General features: G+C 43.6%; 1 protein-coding gene across 1 annotated transcript in view; it reads right to left on the reverse strand.

The window, feature by feature from the left end:
• Positions 1-14,861: 14,861 nt before the first annotated feature.
• The window catches only part of LOC121317838 (uncharacterized protein At1g10890-like), a 35,570-nt gene continuing 25,022 nt past the window's right edge, over positions 14,862-25,409 (reverse strand). Inside the window, exon 5 of the mRNA XM_041253940.1 lies at positions 14,862-14,921. Coding sequence (XP_041109874.1) covers positions 14,862-14,921 — 60 coding nt within the window. The remainder of the gene's footprint in view (positions 14,922-25,409) is intronic.

Here is a 25,409-nt window from a genome sequence, read left to right on the forward strand (position 1 = left end):
TGGCAAATGCAAACTCACATAGAAAGCTTGTGTGGGACTGTGACGGAAAGATGAGTTCTGGTGATGAATCTTCCTCCCAACCTGTGAGGGCGCTAAAGAACGGGAGGAGAAGCATCTGGAAGGGCTGGCCTGACAGTTCGTTTCCGGGTCAGGGAAGTGGGTCAGCCTGGATGGAAGCGCGACTCTGTTGTAAGACCGTATTGATTTGAGAGATAAACGAGAGGCAGCTGCAAGTAATAAGGCAGCTGCAACCGTTTATCTCGATATCATGCGGGATTACATATAGGGGCCAGGGTAACGCTGGTCTTTTCCTTCGTTTGGGTTAAACGCTTGGAGAGAGAAGGATCGAGAGAAGAGCTCTCGTTGTAAAGAGGAATTGCGTGTTGTGTTTGTTTTGTAATTGTCTGCGTTTTGTACCACCAGACAGTTAACTCACCGGTCCGGAGCTGTCGACCAGGGTCAGCACAATCCGGATCACCACTGCACGGAACCGTCACGAAATACAGTGTCTTCACCCACCACAAGCACGTCTGCACTCACCCAGGACTGGTGACCGTGTGTTCGTTTTGTTCGGGACTGTGTCTGTGTTATTGCTATCCCCGTGCTTTACACATTGTTGTGTATAGCCGGGGATTTATTATTTAACGGTCACCAGACCTGGATTATAAATAAAAGCACCTTTTCACTGGAAACTGTTGTCTGCCTGTCACTCCTGCATCGCATCACCGTTATACCTGTTCCCCTCCACTAGCCACTTTGCCACACGTGGTGTCAGAACACGGGACTATGGACCGCAACGCGCTGGCGGAGTTGCTGCAGGCACTGGAGACCAGACGGGATGCAGAGGAGAGACGGAGGGAGGAGCGCTATACGGCGCTCATTGAACGGGTAGGGCTGATCGTTGCTGCAGGAGCGACCCCTACCGGAACATCATTGATGTCGGCCCCGAAGGCACGGGCCATGAAAATGACGGCGGAGGATGATCCGGAGGCATTTTTGGTGGCGTTCGAGCGGCTGGCAACCGCGGCGGGATGGCCTCGGGAGTTCTGGGCAAGCCAGCTAGGACCTTGCCTGATCGGGGAAGCGCAGGCAGCTTACCAAGCCCTGAGCGACCAGTACGCCACTGACTATGACCTAGTCAAGCAGGCTATCCTCCGTCGTCTCAACATCACCGCGGAGACCCACCGGACGCGGTTCCGCGAGTACCGGAGAGCCCCGGAGACACGCCCCAGGGTGGTGGCACAGCGGTTGTGCGACCACATGGTCCATTGGCTGACCCCAGAGAAGAAGACCGCTCAACAAATGGGGGAAGCCATTGTGGTGGAACAATTCTGCCATGTGGTCGGCGCCGAAACTCAGGCGTGGGTACGGCGCCACAACCCTGACACCCTGGAGGAGGCGGTCAAATTGGCCGAAGATTTTGAGGACTCTTTGACGTCAGCCCGGGTCGGGATCCTGTCAGCCCCTGCCCTGCTCAGGAACCAACCTCTCCCTCCCTCTCCTCCAACACCACCACCATCACCCTCGGTCCCGGCACCCAGACCTCCCAGACCGCCGACCCCGTTGGGCCCCCTTGCCTCCCCCCCATGGAGACCGAGGATGGCCCCCAGCTGGGGTAGAGGTGTTGCCCCTGCCCCGTTGCCCTACCAGCAGCGGGACAGATATTTAACCTATGCCCCCTCTGTCCCTCCACTCTGTTTTAGGTGTAACCAGCCAGGACATAGGGCCAGGTCATGCCCCGCTGCTATGGAGTGTGACGTGGCTGCATGCAACTGGACACCTGGAACGGGTAAGCAGGGGGAAAACGGTTGGGAGGGGCCCTGTCTGATTGACGTGGTTTTAGGGAATGTGAAAACCCACGCGTTAGTGGACACAGGGTGTGAGCAGACCTTGATCAGGACAGCTCTCTTGGGCGGTATGTCGTGGCGGCCACAAGGTCAGGTGGCCATCTCCTGTATCCATGGAGACACGGCGGCATACCCCACCCTAAAAGTATATTTATCGGTAGGACCGATAAAACGTCACCTTGTAGTCGGGGTGGCGGAAAGGTTGCCGCACCCAGTTATTCTGGGCCGAGACTGGCCAAAATTCAAAGAATTGGTGCAAATAATGGCAGTCTCAGCCACACACGTAAACGTGGCAGAAAAAGGGAAAAAGGAACGGATTGGTGATGTGTTTCCTTTTCATCCTGAAATGTTTTCCCCTCTGTTCCGTCCTAGAAAAACAAATAAGGAGAGACGGACCGCGAAATGGGAGGGAGCGTCTTTGAGACAAGGCTGGGGTCTGGTGGGAGAGTGCTGTAATGGTAACAAACGCCAGTCGAAGGGAGTGGGAACGCAGTGTGACCGAGAGAGCGAGGTTACTGGGCCGACTAGGGCAGAGGTTATTCCAGCCCCTCTCAATATACCGGACCCGTGGTACTCAAGCGCGGACCTAGTGTGGGGCCAAAAGAACGACCCGTCACTGGTGCACGCTTGGGGGCAGGTCCGGTCCATTGAAGGTAAGGATGTTGATGGCGCTGGGCCGCTAGTATATCCACATTTCAGTATAAAGGGGCAATTACTATATAGGGTAAACCTAGCCGCGGGCACAGGACAGCCTGTAACACAATTATTGGTTCCCCCGTCTTGTCGGACCGAGGTCATGAGGCTGGCGCATGATATCCCTTTTGCGGGGCACCTCGGAGCCGAGAAGACGAGGGAGCGAATATTGGCTCGATTCTATTGGCTCGGTCTTCATACTGATGTGTCGAAATATGTAGCCACATGCCCAGACTGCCAGCGAGTAGCGCCAGGTCGAGTGCGCCCCGCTCCTTTGGTCCCACTGCCGATTATTTCCACTCCGTTCGAGCGCATTGCAATGGACATAATGGGCCCTTTGCTACCTTCTGACTCTGGGTATACGCATATATTAGTAGTGGTGGATTATGCAACGCGATACCCAGAGGCAGTTCCATTGAGGTCCACTAGTGCAGCTGCAATAGCCACCGAGTTAGCGCAGATTATGGCTAGAGTAGGGATCCCCAAGGAGATTTTGACGGATCACGGAACCAATTTTTTGTCCAATACGTTACAGCAGGTGTACAAAATATTAAAAATACGTCCCATCAGGACGTCCGTTTATCATCCACAATCGGACGGTTTGGTTGAACGTTTTAATCAGACCTTAAAGTCGATGCTGAGGCGATTTGTAACACAGGAGCAGAAACATTGGGCATCGCTTCTTCCCTACCTCCTTTTTGCGGTGAGAGAAGTGCCGCAGAGTTCAACGGGGTTCTCCCCCTTTGAGCTCCTGTACGGCCGGCAGCCTCGCGGCATTCTCGACCTGCTGAGGGAGGGGTGGGAGGAGCACAAAGGCTCGTCTAAAAATGTAGTGAAGTATGTGCTCCTACTAAGAGATCGCCTGGATTTGGTCGGTCGTTTGGCCCAAGACAACCTCAGATCGGCTCAGCACCGACAACAGCAGCATTACAACAAAAATGCACGGATTCGAACCTTTCGACCAGGGGACAAGGTAATGCTGCTACTTCCCTCATCTGAATCGAAACTGTGTGCTAAATGGCAGGGGCCGTATGAGGTGATTCGGGCTATAGGGAAAGTAAATTATGAAATTAGACAGCCCGATCGCCGAAATGAACGTGAAATTTATCATGTCAATTTATTAAAGCCCTGGCAGGCAAGGGAGGTCTTATTTATAGCCCCAGGCAATATGGAGGATGATTTAGGTCCCTGTTCAGAGACCCCGAGCACAAGAGCGATTTCTATGGGGGAACAATTGGTTCCGGATCAGCAAAGAGAGCTGCGTAAGCTTATTGAGGAGTTCAGCGATGTTTTTTCTGACGTGCCCGGCAGGACAAACTTAGTTGAATATGACATTATCTCTCCACCAGGTGTCACAGTGCGAGAGAGACCGTACCGGATCCCGGAAAGTCGACGAAGTGGCGTTCGCAAAGAGGTATGGGATATGCTCGAGCTTGGGGTGATTGAGCCTTCCAGGAGCGAGTGGTGCAGTCCGATCGTCATAGTGGCTAAGAAAGACGGCACCAACCGCTTCTGTGTGGATTTCAGAAAGGTGAACGCTATTGCTAAGTTCGATGCATATCCCATGCCTCGGGTCGACGAACTTTTAGACAGACTGGGAAAAGCGAGGTTTATTTCCACTCTGGACCTGACGAAGGGATACTGGCAAATCCCTTTAACCCGCAGCTCCAGAGAGAAAACCGCATTTTCAACACCAGAAGGGCTGTTCCACTTTAAAACCATGCCGTTTGGGCTACATGGTGCGCCCGCTGCCTTTCAGAGACTGATGGACCAGGTTTTACGCCCACATCATGAATATGCAGCAGCGTATATTGATGACGTGGTGATTTACAGCTCCACCTGGCGAGAGCATTTGGCTAGGGTTGCAGCCGTTCTTCAGTCTCTAAGGGCAGCCCGGCTGACAGCTAACTTGAGGAAATGTGCGTTTGCCAAAACAGAGACTCAATATTTGGGATTTTTAATGGGGAATGGAAGGGTGAGACCTGTAGTCACCAAAATCCAGGCTTTGGTTGATGCAGCGATCCCCAAAACCAAGACTCAGGTGAGGTCACTACTGGGATTAGCCGGTTATTACCGCCGCTTTATCCCCGAGTATGCCACAGTGGTTAACCCGTTAGTCGACCTCACCAAAAAGAGTGCTCCAAATTTAATTAAATGGTCAGCTGAGTGTCAGGGAGCGTTTGATACTATTAAGCGTACACTTTGCCAGGCCCCCACTCTTATTACTCCAGATTTCACCAAGAGATTCATCCTCCACACCGACGCATCGAATGTAGGTTTGGGTGCAGTCTTGTCCCAAAAAGTAGCTGGAGTAGAGCACCCGATATTATACCTCAGTAAAAAAATGTTACCTCGGGAACGCAACTACTCCGTAGTCGAAAAAGAGTGTTTGGCCATTAAATGGGCTACTCACTCTTTACGATACTACCTGCTGGGACACTCATTTGATCTGGTCACAGACCACGCCCCACTCAAGTGGTTAAGCACAATGAAGGACAGCAATGCCCGGATAACTCGGTGGTATCTGGCATTGCAGCCCTTCATGTACCACATGGTACACCGTGCGGGGAAAGACCACCAAAATGCGGATTATTTTTCCCGGGAGGGGGGAGTAATGGGGAAGGTAGATTTAGCCGAGTGTTCCTTCGGCTCCACTCTGAGCGGTGGGATATGTGACGGAAAGATGAGTTCTGGTGATGAATCTTCCTCCCAACCTGTGAGGGCGCTAAAGAACGGGAGGAGAAGCATCTGGAAGGGCTGGCCTGACAGTTCGTTTCCGGGTCAGGGAAGTGGGTCAGCCTGGATGGAAGCGCGACTCTGTTGTAAGACCGTATTGATTTGAGAGATAAACGAGAGGCAGCTGCAAGTAATAAGGCAGCTGCAACCGTTTATCTCGATATCATGCGGGATTACATATAGGGGCCAGGGTAACGCTGGTCTTTTCCTTCGTTTGGGTTAAACGCTTGGAGAGAGAAGGATCGAGAGAAGAGCTCTCGTTGTAAAGAGGAATTGCGTGTTGTGTTTGTTTTGTAATTGTCTGCGTTTTGTACCACCAGACAGTTAACTCACCTGTCCGGAGCTGTCGACCAGGGTCAGCACAATCCGGATCACCACTGCACGGAACCGTCACGAAATACAGTGTCTTCACCCACCACAAGCACGTCTGCACTCACCCAGGACTGGTGACCGTGTGTTCGTTTTGTTCGGGACTGTGTCTGTGTTATTGCTATCCCCGTGCTTTACACATTGTTGTGTATAGCCGGGGATTTATTATTTAACGGTCACCAGACCTGGATTATAAATAAAAGCACCTTTTCACTGGAAACTGTTGTCTGCCTGTCACTCCTGCATCGCACCACCGTTATACCTGTTCCCCTCCACTAGCCACTTTGCCACAGGGACATTCAAAATAAATTACACTGATTAGCTGAAGACAAGTTATACAAAATTGCAGAATCACTAGAATGGGACGGAGGCGAAGATGTTCCTATTGTCAGTGGTGCCAATGAACTGGAACTCTCTGAATACATTGTGTAATACATGCAAAGTGAACATCTGCGTAGCCGTGAGGATAGGGATGTGTCTTACCTGCTCCGCTTACAGGACCTTGTCACTGTATTGTTATAAGAAAGTCACAATACACATGATGTAGGGGCTCCTAGCATTGAATCACTGGCCTCACCATGTACAAAACACAGAAGACTGATGGTCTGGTGAGATTGAAATTTGTAGCAGCCTATCTGCCTCGCTGAGAATTCAAAATACACGGTGGGCAGATAACTGATTCAGGCTCAGACATAAGTTTAGTAACATTTGTAAGCAAATTGATGAGGGGCTGAAAGAAAAGTATGCTGGATCAGAAATAAACCAGGTACATTCAAAGAGATGTTGACCGACAAAGAGGATCTAACAGTAGTGAGCTAAAGCGCTTTCTAAGGTCACATCTCCTAAACAAAAGTAGCACTGAGCTTTTACAGGAGCTTATCAATGCTAAACTATATGATAGAGACCCCTCAGCAATTTGTATATAGGATCATGGGACTGAAACAAATTGCTCTAATCAATGTAGACAATCTCACTAGCATCCACACAAAGCAACTTCCAATTCCCCAGTAATGTCAGTTCCACCACACACACACACATGAAACAACAGCCCAGCACACCAAAAGTTAAACGTGTAGCTCAATTAATCGTGAATAAGTGTTTGCTGTCTTGTTCCATAAATGGAGTACTTTCGCAGGTCTTGTTGGATACAGGGGCTCAGGTGTGCATTGTGGGAAATAGTTGGATACAGCAGAACTTGCCGTCAGTCAGCATTCAGCCCATTGGAAGTTTGTTAGGAGTTGAGAATCAGCTTAATGTGAGTGCAGCCAATGGTTCACCTATACCGTTTGATAGGCGGATAGAAGTAGTTGTGGAAATCCACAGCATTATCCATGGCTAGTTATCTTTTCAGGTTCCTATGCTAGTGAGCCGTAGTTGTATGGACTGTCTGCTGTTGGGGTTCAATGTCATTGAAGAACTCATTAAGGGACATTGTGAGCAAACTGGTTCCGGTGGTATTGACCTGAGTGCAATGCTAGGTGAGGCCATGAATATAAAGAAGGACAAAATTGAAACGATCATATCCACTGTAAGCTCTTTGGTCCAGAAGACACATACCTTAATTTTGTTGTGAAATCGGGCAAGAGAAGTGTGATGATCTCAAGAGGTAAGATTAGTGAGGTAAAGTGCCGTATTCGATTCGGGCCTGAGGGTGGGACAATGATGTTTGAGCCAGCCATTGAGGGTCATTGTCCAGATGGCCTTGAACTGTTTCCGGCTCTTGTAATGGTACCACCTGGGCCATCAAAGGTCATCTGAATTCAAGTACAAAACCCTACCCACAAAGAACAGTTTTGGGAAGTATTGAGCCAATATCTGGAGTATTTCCTCTGGTTACTGCAGTCCTGCAGGTAAAACAGATGCTCATAGTGGGGAAGGTGTTGCTCTGTATGCAAACCAACTGACAATGAATGAAAATAAGCAAACTGGTGTGAAAGATGCTACTTCTCTCTTGGCAAATGAAAATAGGAATACACATGTGGAGTTGCAGAACCTTAGTGTAAAAGAACAGGAGGTGGTTAGATGCATGCTTTATGAAGAATCCTATGTCTTTGCCCGAGAAGAAAGGGATATAGACTGCATTCCAAAATTTAAGTTTGAAAATTAATTTGAGAGATGACTCCCCTGTTCAGAAGTCTTATAACTCCACCCCAAAACCTCTCTATAAGGAACTAAAGGAATACATACAAATCTTGCTGGAAAGAGGATGGATAAGGAAGTCCAAATCTTCCTATTCATCTCATGTAATTTGTGTTCACAACAAAGACTGTAGTCTTTGTTTAAGTGTGGACTTCAGAAAGTTAAATAGGAAAACCATTCCAGACCGACATTGGATCCAAGACTTATGGGATAACTTAGGGGGCTACTCATGGTTTTATATCCTGGATTAGAACTGTGCATACCATGAAGGTTTTATGGCAGAGGAATCAAGACACCTTACTGTATTTACTACACCATGGGGACTATATGAGTGGCTACATATCCCATTTGGCTTGATGAATGCCCCATCTGCTTCTTAGAAGTGCATGAAGGGTGTTCTGGAGGGAATTCATGATGAATGTTGTTCTGCCTACTTAGATGATGTGCTCTGCTACTATAAAACTTTCCAGAAACATGTTGAAGACCTTCAAAGAGACCTTTGTCAGATGAGACAGCATGTCATAAAGTTAAGATCACAGAAATATGAGCTGTTTAAGTGGGAAGTGAGGTATGTGGGTCATTTAGTGTCTGGTGATGGAATATGGATTGACCCAAAGGACTTAAAGGCAGTGCTGCTGTTAAATGAGAAGGCGCTGCATACTGTAGGAGAGGTCAGGAAACTGTTAGGCTTTCTAAGCTATTACCAGTCTTTTATACAGGATTTTTCCAGATTTGCAAAACCTCTTTATGAGTTTCTTCAGACCAGAGTGAAAGCAAGTGAAAGTAAATTAGTAACAAAATCATCTAAGTCTAAAGGTCAGGTTAAAAAGAAAAATACTGGGCAGTTACCATCAAAAATACCAGTAATGTGGACTAAGCTGGTAGACCTGTTAACCCAGCCACCAGTATTAGCATATTCTAATTTCAATGTATCATTTGTACATCATACGGACACATCCAATGAAGGGATTGGGGCAGTGATCTATCAACGCCAGGAGGGAAAGCTACGAGAGATCGGCTATGGATCCAGAACTTTATCCCCAGCTGAGAAAAACTTACACTATGACAAAGTGGAAAATTTGTGATAAATTCAGGGATTATTTATATTGTGCACACACTTTCACCGTGTATGTGGATAACAATCTGCTTACATATGTATTGAGCACAGCAAGATTGAACGCCGTTGGACATCGTTGGGTTGGAGAACTTGCTGATTTTCATTTTGAAATAAAATACCAGCCCAGTAAAGCTAATGTGGATGCTGACACATCCCAGAATTCCTCTAGATCTGCAGCATCATGTCCCTGAATACGCTGAAACATTACCACCAGATGTTATATCTGCTGTGTGGCAAGGAAGCAGAGCTGTGGTAGATGATGATGGACTGTGGGTGCCTACCCTTAGTCTGAACCCAAATGACATCCGTGATAACAGCATGCAAAATGAAGAACATACTCCAGTTCTGTCCAGGGAAGACATGAGGACTGCTCAAAAAGACAAGAAAACCATCACAGATATGATGATGTACAAGGCTAGGGGGCGAGGACTGCCTGACAAGAATAGGAAGACCATAATTAGCAGGCCAGAAAACTTTTGCACAAGAGGAGCAGATTACTGATCAAAGATGGAATCTTTTACCGAAATGTTGGAGATAGAAAATAGTTGCTTCTCCCAGCAAAGCTGAAAGATACTGTCCTGAAACTCCTGCACAATGGCATGGGACATGTTGGGACAGACAAAGTGATACATTTGGTTAGAGAAAGATTTTACTGTCCCTTTATGCAGCAGGAGGTGAAATATGTCACCTAGAAATGTTCATGCATAAAGCAGAAATTTCCAAACATTTCAGAGAAAGCACCCTTGGGATCCATCAAGACAGGTGCTCCATTTGAATAAGTATCAGTTGACTATCTTCATCTTGATGCCAGTAAGGGAGGCTTCTAATACATATTAGTTTTAGTTGATCATTTTACTTTTTTTAAACAGGCCTACCCAACCAAAAATTATATCAGGAAAAACAGCAGCAGAGAAGATTTTTCATGATTTAATTCCTCGCTTTGTGTATCCTGAGACGCTCTATCATGATCAAGGCAGAGAATTTGAAAATAGTCTTTTCAGAGACTTCAGCAGCTGACTGGATTTGCACATTCACGCACAACTCTGTATCACCCCCAGAGCAACCCAGTTGAATGATTAAACAGAACACTTCAAATGTTTCAGACCCTGCAAGAAGAGAGAAAGACTCAATGAAAAGACCATTTACCACATATTGTGCATGCCTATAATTATACACAGCACGAGGCAAAAGGCTACTCATCGTTTTTCCTGTTGTATGCTGCCTGCGACTTCTAATTGATTTACTATTTGATCTCAGCAGCAAAGAAAAGGAAACGTCCCATCAGACATTTGCAAAGAAGTGGGCTACAAAGATGCATGAAGCATGCAGTATTGTATCAGAAAACAATCAGAAGTCTTCTGCAAGAGGAAAGAAATATTATGACCTAGTCTTGAAAGGAGTAAACCTCCAAACAGGAGATCATATCCTCATGTCAAGAAAAAAAATGGTGCCAAATAAGAGTCAAAGTGATGCGAACAAAAGTGAGTCTGAAACCTCTGATGAAGACAAAGAAACTTATGCTTACCCATCCTGAATATTATGTTACTATAGTACTTCAACGACCTCAACAACCAAGATCTGTGAAGTTGAGAGTTATAGCATAAGAGTTCCATTCAGTACTGTAGGAACCACAAAAAACTGAGACCACTGAAGCACTACAGTACCATTCAGATACAGAGACATCAGTGACTGAAGTGCCTTCCGAAGCTGAAAGTGATATGGATACTGATAGTGTACCAGTTCAAAGCCCTCAGATGCCATCTACAACTGAAGAAAGGAGTGACAACAGAACGGAGAGACATCCAGAAGTTAGAAGACCTCACCGAACTGCAAGGTCCAAAGAAATCTTGACCTATGAAAGTCTTGGACAGCCAACATACAGAGCTTGGACACCAGCAATAAATGTCTTACAATATCAATCACATGTAGTCAGATATCCATGCTTTAGCAATGTGTATTGTTGGCCACCTAGACCAGTATGGAATTGTCACTAAACAGGCTATTAACAGTGTTCATTCATAAAAAAAAGTTTAAAATAGATTTCCAAAATCACAGTTGCAAAATGATAAGGTATTGCCTACCGTTAAAATACTTGAATGTCAGGAGACATTTGAATTAAAAGAGGGAGAGTGTAGCAGCTAGAAAATAGCATGTGCTTTAACATTAAAGTTTCAACTAAACAAAGCCACCCCCTTAATTCATTTTTTTATCATCAATGAAAAACAATGCACTCTTATTGTTGTTGTTTAGTGTGTTCTGTAGAGGGTGCAGTAGTTAATAAAAAAGAGGAAAGTAGTTATTCCTGGCACAATAACCTGATGCCAGAAGGAACAATAACATACAACTGTGTTTCCTTCAGGTCGGTGATGCATTATTTTTCTCTTCAAAAACTCAATTTATTTAATTATGAAGTATTCAAAACAATGTCATGTTTATTGTTGTAAGTTTATGACAGTATAAATCAATATTTTTGTGTTTAATAAACCGAGTGGGTTTTACTATGCACGAGTGTTTCATAGAGGAACGCGGTTGGGGAAGGAAAAAATTGTTGAAATAATTTATTTTACTGCAAATGCCAAAACGAAAGTAAAGTTACTGACAGTAAACCAAAGATATGTGTTTATATTGTGGAAATATAATTGTATTACATGGTTTTCGTGATGATTATTTGATTTATGGTGCTGTTAAAAACCACGAAATGGTGGACACATATCTAAATACCCGATTATTCTTTTTCAATGCCATTTTGTTTAAAATCTGGTAATAATTATTTAGTTACCCTTGTTATTTAAATTATGCATGAATGTATTTTTACTTTTCAATGCTTTATTGTTGTTAATATGATTGTGTGACAGAAATACAATGAGTTCTGGTGATAAATCTTCCTCCCGACCTGTGAGGGCGCTAAAGAATGGGAGGAAAAGTATCTGGAAGGGCTGGCCTGACAGTTCGTTTATGGGACTGGGAAGTGGGTCAGCCTGGAAAGAACTGAGACTCTGTTGTAAGACTGTATTGACCTGAAAGGTAAACGAGAGGCAGCTGCAAGTAATAAGGCAGCTGCAACCGTTTACCTAAATGTCATGCAAGATTATATATAGGGGCCAGGGTAACGCTGATCTTTTCCTTCATTTGGGTAAAGGCTCAGGAGAGAAAAGGACCGAGAGAGGAGCTCTCGTGCAGAAAGAGAAAAGCGTGTTGTGTATTGTGTATTGTCTGTCTTGTAATTGTCTGTGTTTTGCACCACCAGACAGTTAACTCACCAATCCGGAGCTGTCAACGAGTGTCAGCACAATCCGGATCACCACTGCACAAAACCGTCGAGAAATACCGTGCCTTCACTCACCACAAGCATGTCTGCACTCACCCAGGACTGGTGACTGTGTATTTTTTTTCTGTTCGGAACTGTGCCCTGTTTGTTATCCCTGTGCTTTACACATGTTTGTGTATTGCCGGGGATTTTTATTTAAATGGTCACCAGACCTGGAATACAAATAAGGAGCACTTTTTAAAGGATTATAAGTTCCCCCTTTACCAGTAGAGCAGGTGTGACGCAAAGGAGAGAAGGATGGAGGAGCGCTACACGGCGCTCATTGAACGGGTAGGGCTGGCCGTTGCCGCAGTGACGGCCGTTGCTGCAACACCACTGATGTCGCCCCCGAAGGCATTGGCATTGAAGATGTCAGCAGGGGATGACCCGGAGGCGTACGTGGTGGCGTTCGAGCAGCTGGCAACCGTGGCGGCTTGGCTGCGGGAGTTCTGGACAAGACAACTGGGACCCTGCCTGACTGGGGAGTCTCAGGCAGCCTACCAAGCCATGAGCAACCATCACGCCATCAATTATGACCTGGTCAAACAGGCTATCCTCCCCCGCCTTAATATCACCATGGAGACCCACCGGGCGCAGTTTAGGGAGTACCGGAGAGCCCCGGAGACACGCCCCAGGGTGGTTGCAGAGAGGTTGTGCAACCACATGGTGCATTGGCTGACCCCTGGGAAGAAGACCGCCCAACAGATGGGGGAAGCCATTGTGGTCGAGCAGTTCTGCCATGTGGTCGGCGCCGAAACCCAGGCATGGATACGGTGCCACAACCCTGACACCCTGGAGGAGGTGGTCAAACTGGCCGAAGACTTCGAGGACTCTCTGACTTCTGCCCTGGTCAGGATACTGTCGGTCCCTGCCCTTCGTGGTAGTCGACCTCTCCCTCCTTCTCCTCCAACACCACCACCACCACCCTGGTTCCCGTGACCCAGACCTCCGAGAATGCCGACCCCATTGGGCCCCCTTGCTTCCCCCCCATGGAGATCGAGGTTGGCCCCCAGCTGGGGTAGAGGTGCTGCCCCTGCCCCGTTGCCCTACCAGCAGCGGAACAAATTTCTAACACTTGCTCCCTCTGTCCTCCCTATCTGTTTTAGGGGCAACCAGCTGGGACATCATGCCAGGTCCTGCCCCACTGCCATTTAGTGTGATGTCGCCACGTGCAATTGGGCACCTGAAACTGGTAAGTAATAGGGAAAATGGTCTGATTAATGTGGTTTTAGGGAATGTGAAAACCCACGCATTAGTGGACGCAGGGTGTGAGCAAACCTTGATTAGGACAGCTCTCCTTGGCGGTGTGTTGTGGTGGCCACAATGTCAGGTGGCCATCTCCTGTATCCATGGAGACACGGCGGCAACCCCATACTAAAAGTATATCTATCAGAATGACCGATAAAACGTCACCTCGTAGTAGGGCTGGCGGAAAGGTTGCCACATCCAGTTATTCTGGGCCAAGACTGGCCAAAATTCAAACAATTAATGCAAATAATGGCAGTCTCAGCCACATGCGTAAATATGGCAGAAAAAAAGAAAAGGAAATGAATTGGTGATGTGTTTCCTTTTCATACTGAAATATTTTCCCCTCTTTTCCATCCTAGAAAAACAAGGAGAGACGGACCGCGAAATGGGAGAGAGCATTTTTAAGACAATGCTGGGGTCTGATGGGAAAGTGCTGGGATGGCAACAAAAGCCAGTCGAAGGGAGTGGGAATGCAGTGTGACCGAGATGGCGAGGTTACTGGGCCAGCTAGGGCAGAAGTTATTCCAGCCCCTCTCAATGTACCGGACCTGTGGTACTCAAGCACAGACATAGTGTGGGGCCAACATAACGACCCGTCACTAGTGCACGCCTGGGGGCAGGTCCGGTCTATTGAAAGTAAGGATGTTGATGGCGCTGGGGCACTAGTATATCCACACTTCAGTATCAAGGGGCAATTACTGTATAGAATAAACCTAGCCGCAGGCACAAGACAGCCTGTAACACAATTGTTGGTTCCCCCGTCTTGTCGGACCGAGGTCATGAGGCTGGCGCATGATATCCCTTTTGCAGGGCACCTCAGAGCTGAGAAGAGAAGACAAGGGAAAGTATATTGTCTCGATTCTATTGGGTAGGTCTTCATACTGATGTGTTGAGATATGTAGCCACATGCCCAGACTGCCAGCGAGTAGCGCCGGGTTCAGTGCGCCCCACCCCTTTGGTCTCACTGCCGATTATTTCCACTGCTTTTGAGCGCATTGCAATGGACATAGTGGGCCCTTTGCTACCTTCTGACTCTGGGTATACGCATATATTAGTGGTGGATGATTATGCAACGTGATACCTGGAGGCAGTTCCATTGAGGTCCACTAGTGCCGCTGCAATAGCCACCGAGTTAGCGCAGTTTATGGCTAGAGTAGGGATCCCCAAGGAGATTTTGACCGATCACGGAACCAATGTTTTGTCCAATACTTTACAGCAGGTGTACAAAATATTGAAAATACATCCCATCAGGACATCCATTTATCATCCACAATCGGACAGTCTGGTGGAATGCTTTAATCAGACCTTAAAGTCGATGCTGAGGCGATTCATAACACAGGAGCAGAAACATTGGGCATCGCTTCTTCCCTACCTCCTTTTTGCAGTGAGAGAAGTGCCACAGAGTTCAACGGGGTTCTCCTCCTTTGAGCTCCTCTACGGCCAGCAGCCTCGCGGCATTCTCGACCTGCTGAGAGAGGGGTGGGAGGAGCACAAAGGCTCGTCCAAAAATGTAGTGAAGTATGTGCTCCTACTAAGAGTTCCCCTGGATTTGGTTGGTCGTTTGGCCCAAGACAACCTCAGATCGGCTCAGCACCGACAGCAGCAGCATTACAACAAAAATGCACGGATTTGAACCTTTCGACTAGGGAACAAGGTAATGCTGCTACTTCCCTCATTAGAGTCAAAGCTGTGTGCTAAATGGCAGAGGCCGGATGAGGTGATTCAGGCTATAGGGAAAGTAAATTATGAAATTAGACAGCCCGATTGCCGGAATGAACGTGAAATTTACCATGTTAATTTGTTAAAGCCCTGGCAGGCAAGGGAGGTCAACCCCAGGCAATATGAAGGATGATTTAGGCCCCTGTCCAGAGACCACAAGCACAAGAGCGATATCAATGGGGGAACAATTGGTTCCGGATCAGCAAAGAGAGCTGCGTAAGCTTATTGAGGAGTTCAGCGATGTTTTTTCTGACGTGCCTGGCAGAACAAACTTAGTTGAATATGACATTATCTCTCCACCAGGTGTCACAGTGCGAGAGAGACCGTACAGGATTCCAGAAAGTCGATGAAGTAGCGTTCGCAAAGAGGTTTGGGATATGCTCAAGCTTAGGGTGATTGAACCTTCCAGGAGCGAGTGGTGTAGTCCAATTGTCATAGAGGCCAGTTGTAAGACCGTATTGACCTGAAAGGTAAATGAGGGGCAGCTGCAAGTAATAAGGCAGCTGCAACCATTTACCTAGATGTCATGCGGGATTAAATATAGGGGCCAGGGTAATGCTGATCTTTTCCTTCGTTTGGGTAAAGGCTCAGGAGAGAGAAGGACCGAGAGAGGAGCTCTCGTGCAGAAAGAGAAAAGCTTATTGTGTATTGTCTGTCTTATTATTGTCTGTGTTTTGCACCACCAGACAGTTAACTCACCAATCCGGAGCTGTCAATGAGGGTCAGCACGATCCGGATCACCACTGCACAAAACCGTCAAGAAATACTGTGTCTTCATTCACCACAAGCACGTCTGCACTCACCCAGGACTGTTCGGGACTGTGCCCTGTTTGTTATCCCTGTGCTTTACACATGGTTGTGTATTGCCAGGGAGTTATTATTTAAATGGTCACCAGACCTGGAATACAAATAAAGAGCACTCTCTAAAGGATTATAAGTGTCTGCCTTTCACTCCTGCACCTCATCACCACTACACCTGTCCCCCCTTTACCAGCCACTTTGCCACAGTTTGATACTGAATTATCACTCTGAAACAATGGTTTACTAATACTGATATAATATTCTGTGGGTAAAGTACTCATACAACTTGTACTACGTTGCTTTATTTTTGTAACTTTAAACTAAAGATTGCATTAAGTGAGTTAGGCTAATGTGTATATGTAATCAATATTGTAATGTCTAAAAGACTTTTTGTTTAGTTGAAGATAGAAACTGAACTAATTCTTAAAATGATTAAATGAAATGCTTGGTCCTGCTATTACAGTCTAATTGTATACAGTAGAGCCTTAAACAAGCAAAAACACTTGTTAGTTTAAATATTCAGTTTCTTATTAGATCAAAATACTTAAAACATATTATTTCTCTTCAGAGAGTTTTGTCACTCTATTAATAGTTCAGAATACTGTATTTAAAACCTCTATGCTTAGTAACAACACAATCAAATAAAATCAAATAGGTATTCAGTTTAGTTTCAAATATTTTTATCTAAAAAGGGTTACTTTTTTGTTTTTGCAAATTTGCAATACATAGCCTCTGTGTTTTAGTTCTTTAAAAATGATGGTTAATTTTCAAACTAATTAAAAGAGATGCCTGCTTCTGCAGCAGCAGGTGTTTTTTGGTCAGCGTAACCTCAAGCTAGTATTCTTTTTTTTTTTTTTTACTGTTATACTGGACTTTTTATGTGTGTGTGTGTGTGTCAAGCATGTGAACACTTCTGTCATAATAAACATGTAATATGTTCTTTCAACAATAATGTTTTTACCTATATAACAGTATAACATGTATTTGTAATTCAGAGACTTCAATATAGCAATCTCTTATAGATTTTAACTCTATTTTACTTCATTGACATACACAAGAGGTTAATTTTTAATTAGGCACCTTTAATTAGGCATCTTTCAGACCTTACACAAACGTATTCAAAAGGATACAAAATACAGAATCCTATAACATTACTATTAGCAATGTATTTCATTCTATAGCATCCAATCCATGAGCCAGATATCTGCTATTAGCTGCTGCTACTATTTCATGTATTATGTTATCTTTCCACTGTATTTAATGTATTATGCTTTTTTTTGTGTATATTATATATTATGCATTTCTCTATATTTGTATTATGGATTTTCTTGTATTCACTGCATCTTGTAAAGTGCTTTGTTATGGTGTTCCACTATGAAAAGCATTATATAACTACTGGTCATGGCGCCAAGTAAACCGTCCTTGGCTAAAACCCACCTGTCAAAATGTGCCTTAATGTTGCAGGTGATGAACACAAAGGACATGAGGGATCCTCACCCACCCAGATGTCTAGGTTCTGTGGTGATGGGAGAACATCATATGTTGATCTGATGAGGAAACTGATCTTGCTCTGTTCCATTGTCCACAGGTCTTGCCAGCCGATCTTGTGTTGTTTCACACTCTCCCATCTCATCCATTCTCCCTGCTTGGCCTGGGAAATGGCCTTTACACACCTGATCCTTTCCTCCTGCTTTTGCACCTCATTGAATACCAGCTTCCTCCATTAAGCTGGGGTTGCCTTCTGCCATGTAGGAGGAGCTGAACTGAGACTAAAACCTCTTTTTCCATGCTGAACTTGCCCCATAATATCTCAGATTCGAAGGGCAGCCTTAGCATCTTCCATAGCTTTCTTTGCCATCCATTTTCTTCCAGTTTTCAACAGAGGTTCTGCCTCCCTTACGCATTTGTCGCGTGAATCTACTTATGTCATTTCCAGTCTGACTTTGGCACACATAAACTCCTCAGTTAGAGCAGAGATTGGTAGCTGCAGTATTCCTTTACCATAAAGTCCCACTCTGCTGAGGCAGCATGGAACTCCCAACCATTTCCTGATGTATGAACTGATTAAAGTGTCCAGCTTCTCAATTGTTGTCAAGGAAACCTCGTACACAGTCAGTGGCCACAGCAGTCTTGGCAGTAGACCAAAATCAAAGCACCAGAGTTTCAGTTTGCCTGGTAAACTGCTGCTGTCTATGCTCGTCAACCCTTCCACTGCTTGTTGTCTAACTTCTCCCACACAAACTGTGTCCTTTAGATCTCCATCATACCATCTCCCTAGACTTTTCACTGACTTCTCGGACAATGTTGGTATTGCCTCACCATTAATGTAGAACCTTTTATCTACTATTTTGCCTTTAATTATAGAGATGCTCCTTGATTTACTGGGCTTGAATTGCATTTATGCCCATTCAATGTTATTGGTTAATTTGCCCAATAACTGATTAGTGCAGGCTATGGTTGTAGTCATTGTTGTTATGTCATCCATGTATGCTCGAATTGGTGGTAGTCGCATTCCAGAAGCCAAGCGCTCTCCTCCCACTACCCATTTTGATGCCCTAATAATTACTTCTATTGCCATCGTAAAAGCCAGTGGAGAAATGGTACATCCTGCCATTATTCCAACTTCTAGGCATTGCCATGTAGTGCTGAATTCTGAAGTTGAAAAACTAAATTGCAAATCTCCAAAGTAGGCTTTCACTAAATTTGTTATTGTCATCGGTACGCTGAAAAAATCAAATGCTGCCCAAAGAAGTTCATGTGGCACTGAACCATATGCATTAGCCAAATCCAGGAATGTCACATGGAGCACTTGCCTCTCCTTTTTTGCTGATTGAATTTGTTGCCAGATTACGCTAATGTGTTCCAAGAATCCTGGGAAACTTGGAATGCCTGATTGTTGTACTGAAGTGTCAATGAAGCAGTTCTTTAATAGGTAGGTTGACAATCTCTGAGCAATAATGCTGAAGAAAATCTTGCCTTCTACGTTTAATAGGGAAATAGTACGAAAATGGAAATAGGACGAAACTGACCGATGCTTGTAGAATCCTTTTCTTCTGGTATATAGACTCCGCCTGCTTGGTGCTATGCTCTTGGTACAACCTGTTTTTCCCATACCACTTTCATCAATTTCCACAAGATTCGTAGAACTCCAGAAGCACTCTTGTACACTTTGTATGGAACTCCATTAGGCCCTGAAGATGATGGTGCCCTTACTTTTTTCACAGTTTGCTCTACTTCTTTCCACTTAGGTGCACAGTCCTCCATTTGGTATTCGGGTGGATTGATAGATGGGATGTCTGAAGGAATTGACATAGACTCCTGAGGTGTGAGTGGTGAATGGGATAAAATAGCCAACAAGTGTCCCAGCCCTAGTCTTTCAATAGCTACTGATCTGTTCCAAAAACCTACTTGCTGTAGTATTTTGTTTACACCAATGCTAGTAATTGGATAGGAACTTAAAATGGTCATGCTAAATTAAACCTGTCCTTATTCAAGGTCCAAACCTGACCTTTGTCTTATCCCTGAACATCAGGAATGATATCAAATTACAACTTTTCAAATGCACACCAGATGTATTTAACCAAATGTTTCTAAAGCAATCCCCCTTGAACCGTGCAGATGGAGGAAAAAGCCATTGGATGCAAGGAGGTCTGGAAATGATGGATTTCAAAGCTATTTGAATTTACACAAGCCTAGATAGACCTCACTTGTGAAGCTCATAATACATTGAGCTGCATGAAAGGGTTGGAAAAAACGACAGTAAAAGACTATTTCTATAATATAATTTGACCCTGTATTCAATACAGATGTTTACCATTAGTCTAAAATAAAAATGAACAAAGAAAAGTCCTGATTGTACAATAAGTACTGACACGTATACGATGTGTCTTTGAAATGTGGTCTGACCTTCTTTTAGATTTATCACAGCTTCTAGACGACTTTTCAAAGTACTGAAACGTCCAAGTCTCAGGGATATCGTTTGCCAGCGTTCTCATTTCAGACAACTCACAAGTTAAAGACTGCAACCCCTTCACCTTGATCATGCAATGCTCAAATTCAGAACCCAGTTTCTTGATGTTAAAACAGTTAATCAAAATCCACATTTATTTTGTAACTTCTAAAGACATGTTAACTACGATATTTTTTAGTACGGGAAACATTCACCTGTCACCATTTTGTTTTGCCTGGGAGAATACATTCATACATTCAAGTACAGTTAAAAATAAATAAATAAATCAGATACAGCACAGCACCATAGATTTAAGGGTTCTGCAGTAATTTTTTACCATGGTAGACTTTTATAAGTGTTAGTTACCAAAGGTTTGTTTTTAATATGCTTTATAATATCTTGCTATTCTTTACAATGCTTACCTATGCTTTACCATGCGTTCACTGTGCTTTATTGCACTTTGCTATGCTTGTGCTATGGGAAACTTCAATAAAAGAATCTGAAGCCAATTGTCTAGCTGCAAACAAACAATGTGCATAGGGCACAGGGTGTGATTACCCGACCGGCAGCAGTTAATCAAAGTGTATTACATAGTAGACCCAGATACTGTTATGATATATCCATCTGCAATGTCTTTGTATCAGATGGAAATTACATCATATTGACATTAGCTGTACTGTTTAATTATTCTTAATTACAAAAAATAGGGTGCTGTGTAGTAATCCTGCTGACTTTCACTCACTGGGTCACAGTGGACAGTATGGTAAGGTTATACTGCTTAACTGAAATATAGGTTGAAGCACCCTAACACCCTGCTTGTAGTAGGAATTAAAAGCCTTCTGTTCCACTTTGCAAATGCGAAGCAGACGCTGCACTGGAGCTCAGTAAATCTAGCCCTGTACCACTGAACCACGAGAATCGAAAAATATCTTATATTCAGCTGGTTATATTATACAGAGTCTCACCTCTTAAAATCATGTAGTCTGAATATGATGCATAGCTTAGGGCTGGTTTGTGAAGCTACAGTCAAAGATCTTACTAACAGTCTTGCAGGATTATATTGTATAACCCTAACCCACATTCTTTTTATTACTGAGTACAAACCCTGTGTATTAAACCCCTTGTCGGACTTCACAAGCACTGTGAGCGATTTACCACCAATCATCGTCAGCTTCAAAAGAATGGAAAGAGGGGACTTGAATGAAGTCTTTAAAGTCTATAAAGTTAATCCAAAACACTACTTAAAATTTAGCAGAGAGAGAAGAACAAGAGGACAGAAATGCAAGCTGAGTGCAAGTAAGTTTAGAACAGAAGGTAGGAAGCACTTTTTTACACAGAGAATTATAAATGCATGGAATAGCCTACCAGGGGAAGTAGTATGATCTAAAACACTGGGAACATTTTTAAAAAGACTTGATTCTGTGATTTTAAATTAGATCCTTCCAGTAGGGGAGATTGGTGTGCTGTGATGTTGTAGCTGTGCTTTAGATGATTTCCTGAGACGTGTTTTGTAACTCCCAGTCACTTTACTGGGCTTAGGAAAGACATGTCTTGTAGGAACCATCTGTATGCAAATTCCTAGTGTCTATTGATCCTAAAAATGACTGGCCTGAAGCAAAACAGCATTCATTCCATGTGATTATAACAAGCTGCTAGCGTGTACCTGCGTGACAGTCAGCACATACCAGCTACAAGATATCAAAGGGGTTCCAAGCCTACCTTCAGAACACACCCCTGAAAAAACAATCTATTTCCAAAACCCAGCGGAGAACAACAATAAAAAGGCCAACAAAAGAGGAGTGCTGAATACAGAGCACCCAACACATTTAAGCTATTTAAAAAATACAGTTTTGCATTGCCCTATAGAATTAGCACATTGTGCTTCATATAGTTGAATAAAACCTGCTTAATAATGTGTATTGGATTACATACCGCTTTGTAGTTCCATGTACTTAATGAAAAATATGACATTTCGAAATCTAACATGACATACTCAACTACTATTATGGCTTCGGTAGACACTTGTGATATCATTTTGTAGTTTCTTTGATTGCATGATGTTAAATAAAATATCTAAATTATGTTCATATAGTTTAATTTTATTTTTTTGTATTATGTCTCAATTCTAAAATTCTAAGTGCTGCAAAATTTTTGGCCATATATATATACACATACTGTGTGTGTGTGTGCGTGCATGCGTGCGTGAGTGTGTGTGTTTTACAAAAATGAAACAATATAAAATATTGTAGCGTCGGGTCAAACAAGACATTGTTGCCATGGTATACCTATACCTCCACTGTTTGTTTTCAAACACACTTTCCCTTGACAAAGGTATTGCAGCACTGGGGCAGCTGTTTTACAAGACAGTGTGGGAATGGACCTGATTATGGACTGGGGAAAGGGATGGGAGTACTCTGTAAATAATGTGAGTTTCTAAACTGTGTTATTCTTGTGTTTTTATGTTTTGGTGCTTATGTGACTAGAGATGAAAGACAGCCTGTGTGTGAGTGCGTCACAGATTTTTTCGTCTTCCTTCCGATCAGGACCCACTGCTACAGCAATTGACTCGAATCTGCAACCCGCTGCAACACCATCTTCTTACCCGCGACCCGACCCGCTTTAATAAGATCGCAACCCGACCCCAACCCGCAAGTCTTTGTCCTTTACCTACTGTCTGCATCAATTGACTCTCTCACGTTCTGACATTCACAAAGATAAGTCTACCATTCCCCACAGATTCAGTTTATACAATAGGCTATAGAACATGGTAGCTTTCTCTATTGCAGTGGTGCGCAAACTGGGGGGGATGGGATGGAGAGTCACTAAGGGGGGCATGACTATGACTAAAGGGGCAGTTCTGTAAAAAATAATAAATAAATAACAGATAGAACATTTTATTACAGTGTGAACAGGATGGCTTTGCAGGGGTGACGTCAGACTAGAAATGTAGACTCCAAACAGTGAGGAATGGCAGTGTCAGTGTTTTATTAAATAATAATAATAAACAAATGATTTAAACAAAAAACAGCACACAAAAACAAGACACGGAACTTGCGGCCAAAATAAAAAGGTAAACAAAACCGGCAACACTAAACAAGACAGTGGATCAACAGACAAACAAGTACCGTGCTGGCACTTCCAGCACGCTGTAGCAATTGTTATTTTTTATCCAAAAACTCCTCTCTCTCACCCGTTCCCCACTCACAAACACACAAACCGAGTGCGTGAAAACATGTTGCTTTTATGCAGCTGTACCGAGACTCGATTGCTAATCAATCATTCAATTGGAGTTGCGGTACAACTGCACGTGAATTAATAAAATTGCAGTTCCCCGTGCTCACATATTATTTTACCTGCACGTGAAGTGTTGTGCAATTCTGGTGCCTAAATACAAATATACATTTTAAAACACTTGTGCTCATAACCCATATTTATATCCCATGTATTTTATATATAAACACCAACGTTAACACACTACATACAACATAAAACGCTAATAGACATAAAGGGGCGGGAAACCCCGCCACATACAGCTAATTAACCTTATGTGGTCCTATTTTGCCCAGGTGCGACATTACAATTTTTCCTTTCCAGTCCGATGTCGGACCCTGTCTGACATTATTAAAAAGATGTCAAGCACAGGTCTCTAGTCGTTTTTTCTCTGGAAAAAGCAGAAAAAACTTTTCAATGGTCGAGTGAGCGATAGGAGCCGAGAGAAGCAGAAAAAAAGGGAGGGGTGTCTGAGCAATACACATAGCCGCTGCATCACAGAGATAACATGGACACAAACAAAGGAGAGAGCTGCTTCTGCATCCAGCGCTCAAAGAATATCACGGACATTTGCAGAGCTTTTTGAGATGTTACAGTAATAAAATAATGACTTGGATCGCGTTATTGAGGAGTTTGGTGATAAAACGACTGATCAGGAGAGGATTTATCAGTATGCACGACTATGAAGAGGTATGTGAAAAATACAGCGAAACAGGGGTGGGGCTTTGCTGGAGATGCAGTACTGAGTGTCATTTTGCAATGCAGTGCCTTTTTAACTTGTTTTACTCAGAAAAAATTATTTTAAACAACGCGTGTGAAAATAAATTGGACCTGACGCGCCTGACAAGCGCTGAATAAATGGACCGCAAAGGATTAAGCCAAGTTCTTCCCTTTCAAATGAGTCGTTGACGATCATTTTAGTACTTGTATAACCAGAGAAATTATGTTTTAAGTGGCAAGTGTGTCAGTGAAACTGCAGTGTACAGTGGTGACAAGTGTAAAAGAAAGCACTAATGTTAGCATTTTTTCCAGGATTTAATGTAAGTCGCATATTTTTTCATAGATTTAACAAAAAAAAGTCCAGATTTAGCTAAATATATACATGTTAACAAACACATTCTTAAAAGTCGGAGTGTAAATGCAGCTCTGCAGCATACAATACCAAATCAAACGCGTCAATGGGCACGGGCCTGCATGTTAAAGAGCTGTGCACACAGGCTGCAAGCTTGTGAATCAGAAAATATTAAAACTATTGACTTAAATGGAGAAATGCACAATGCAAGTGAAGTGAGCAGCGCAAATGAAGCAAGCAAATATAGAAATACATTGGTTTTATTTTCTATTTTTCTATGCGCTGTTCGTGTCACAGTTGACCAATCAGAAACAAGGCCAAAGGTAGTGGCTGTCAGACTGTCAGTGTCTCGCGCACGTAGAGATTACCACAGAAATAAAAAAAATTGACATTTGAATTTAGTTATTGAACACATTTGAATTTAGTTATTGAACACAAAAAATATAATGTTCTTTATGATGCCAGGGACCGTGGTCATAAAGACAATAAAAAGATGGACGCCACATGACAAGACACAGCAGAACAATTGGAAATTGATGGTATTTCTATCTCTCTTTATTTCACCTTAATTTTAGGCAAAATGACAGGGAGCACCAGACACTGTTTTTGTATTTCTGTAAAATGACGCTTCTTGGTTTTAATAATGTTGACCAATAATACTAATCACGTTAGCTCTATAACAAGCTACTGGTATTCCCCGAACTGTTTTTTTTTTTTCTTTAGTGTGTGGTGTACCCATGCTCTTTTGTGTTTTATTTTATTTCATCTCCACAAAAGAAGTGACTAGCTACATGTTTTATTTTGTACTTGTGCTGTATTCGTGTTGTTTTTTTCATTTTGTGAAAAACCAAGATTTAATTGCTGACTTGCCAATTGTAAAAAGAATATTTAAATTCACTGATTTATTTGTTAGAAATCCAGTTTAACATGTCAGCTAAATGTTCACTGTAAAATGTAAAAAAAAAAATATTAGCTAAATCTAGACTTTTTGTGACTAGAGAAAAAATACGCAATTTACATGAAATTAGAAAAAAATACCTGTTAAAAAATAAAGTTAAGGTCTAACATTTTGTTATGCGGGGGGGCCATGACAAAATGTATGCTAAAAAAAGGGGGCAGTATTTAAAAAGTTTGCACACCAC

Source organism: Polyodon spathula, chromosome 7, assembly GCF_017654505.1.
Source record: "Polyodon spathula isolate WHYD16114869_AA chromosome 7, ASM1765450v1, whole genome shotgun sequence".
Taxonomy (NCBI): Eukaryota; Metazoa; Chordata; class Actinopteri; order Acipenseriformes; family Polyodontidae; genus Polyodon; species Polyodon spathula.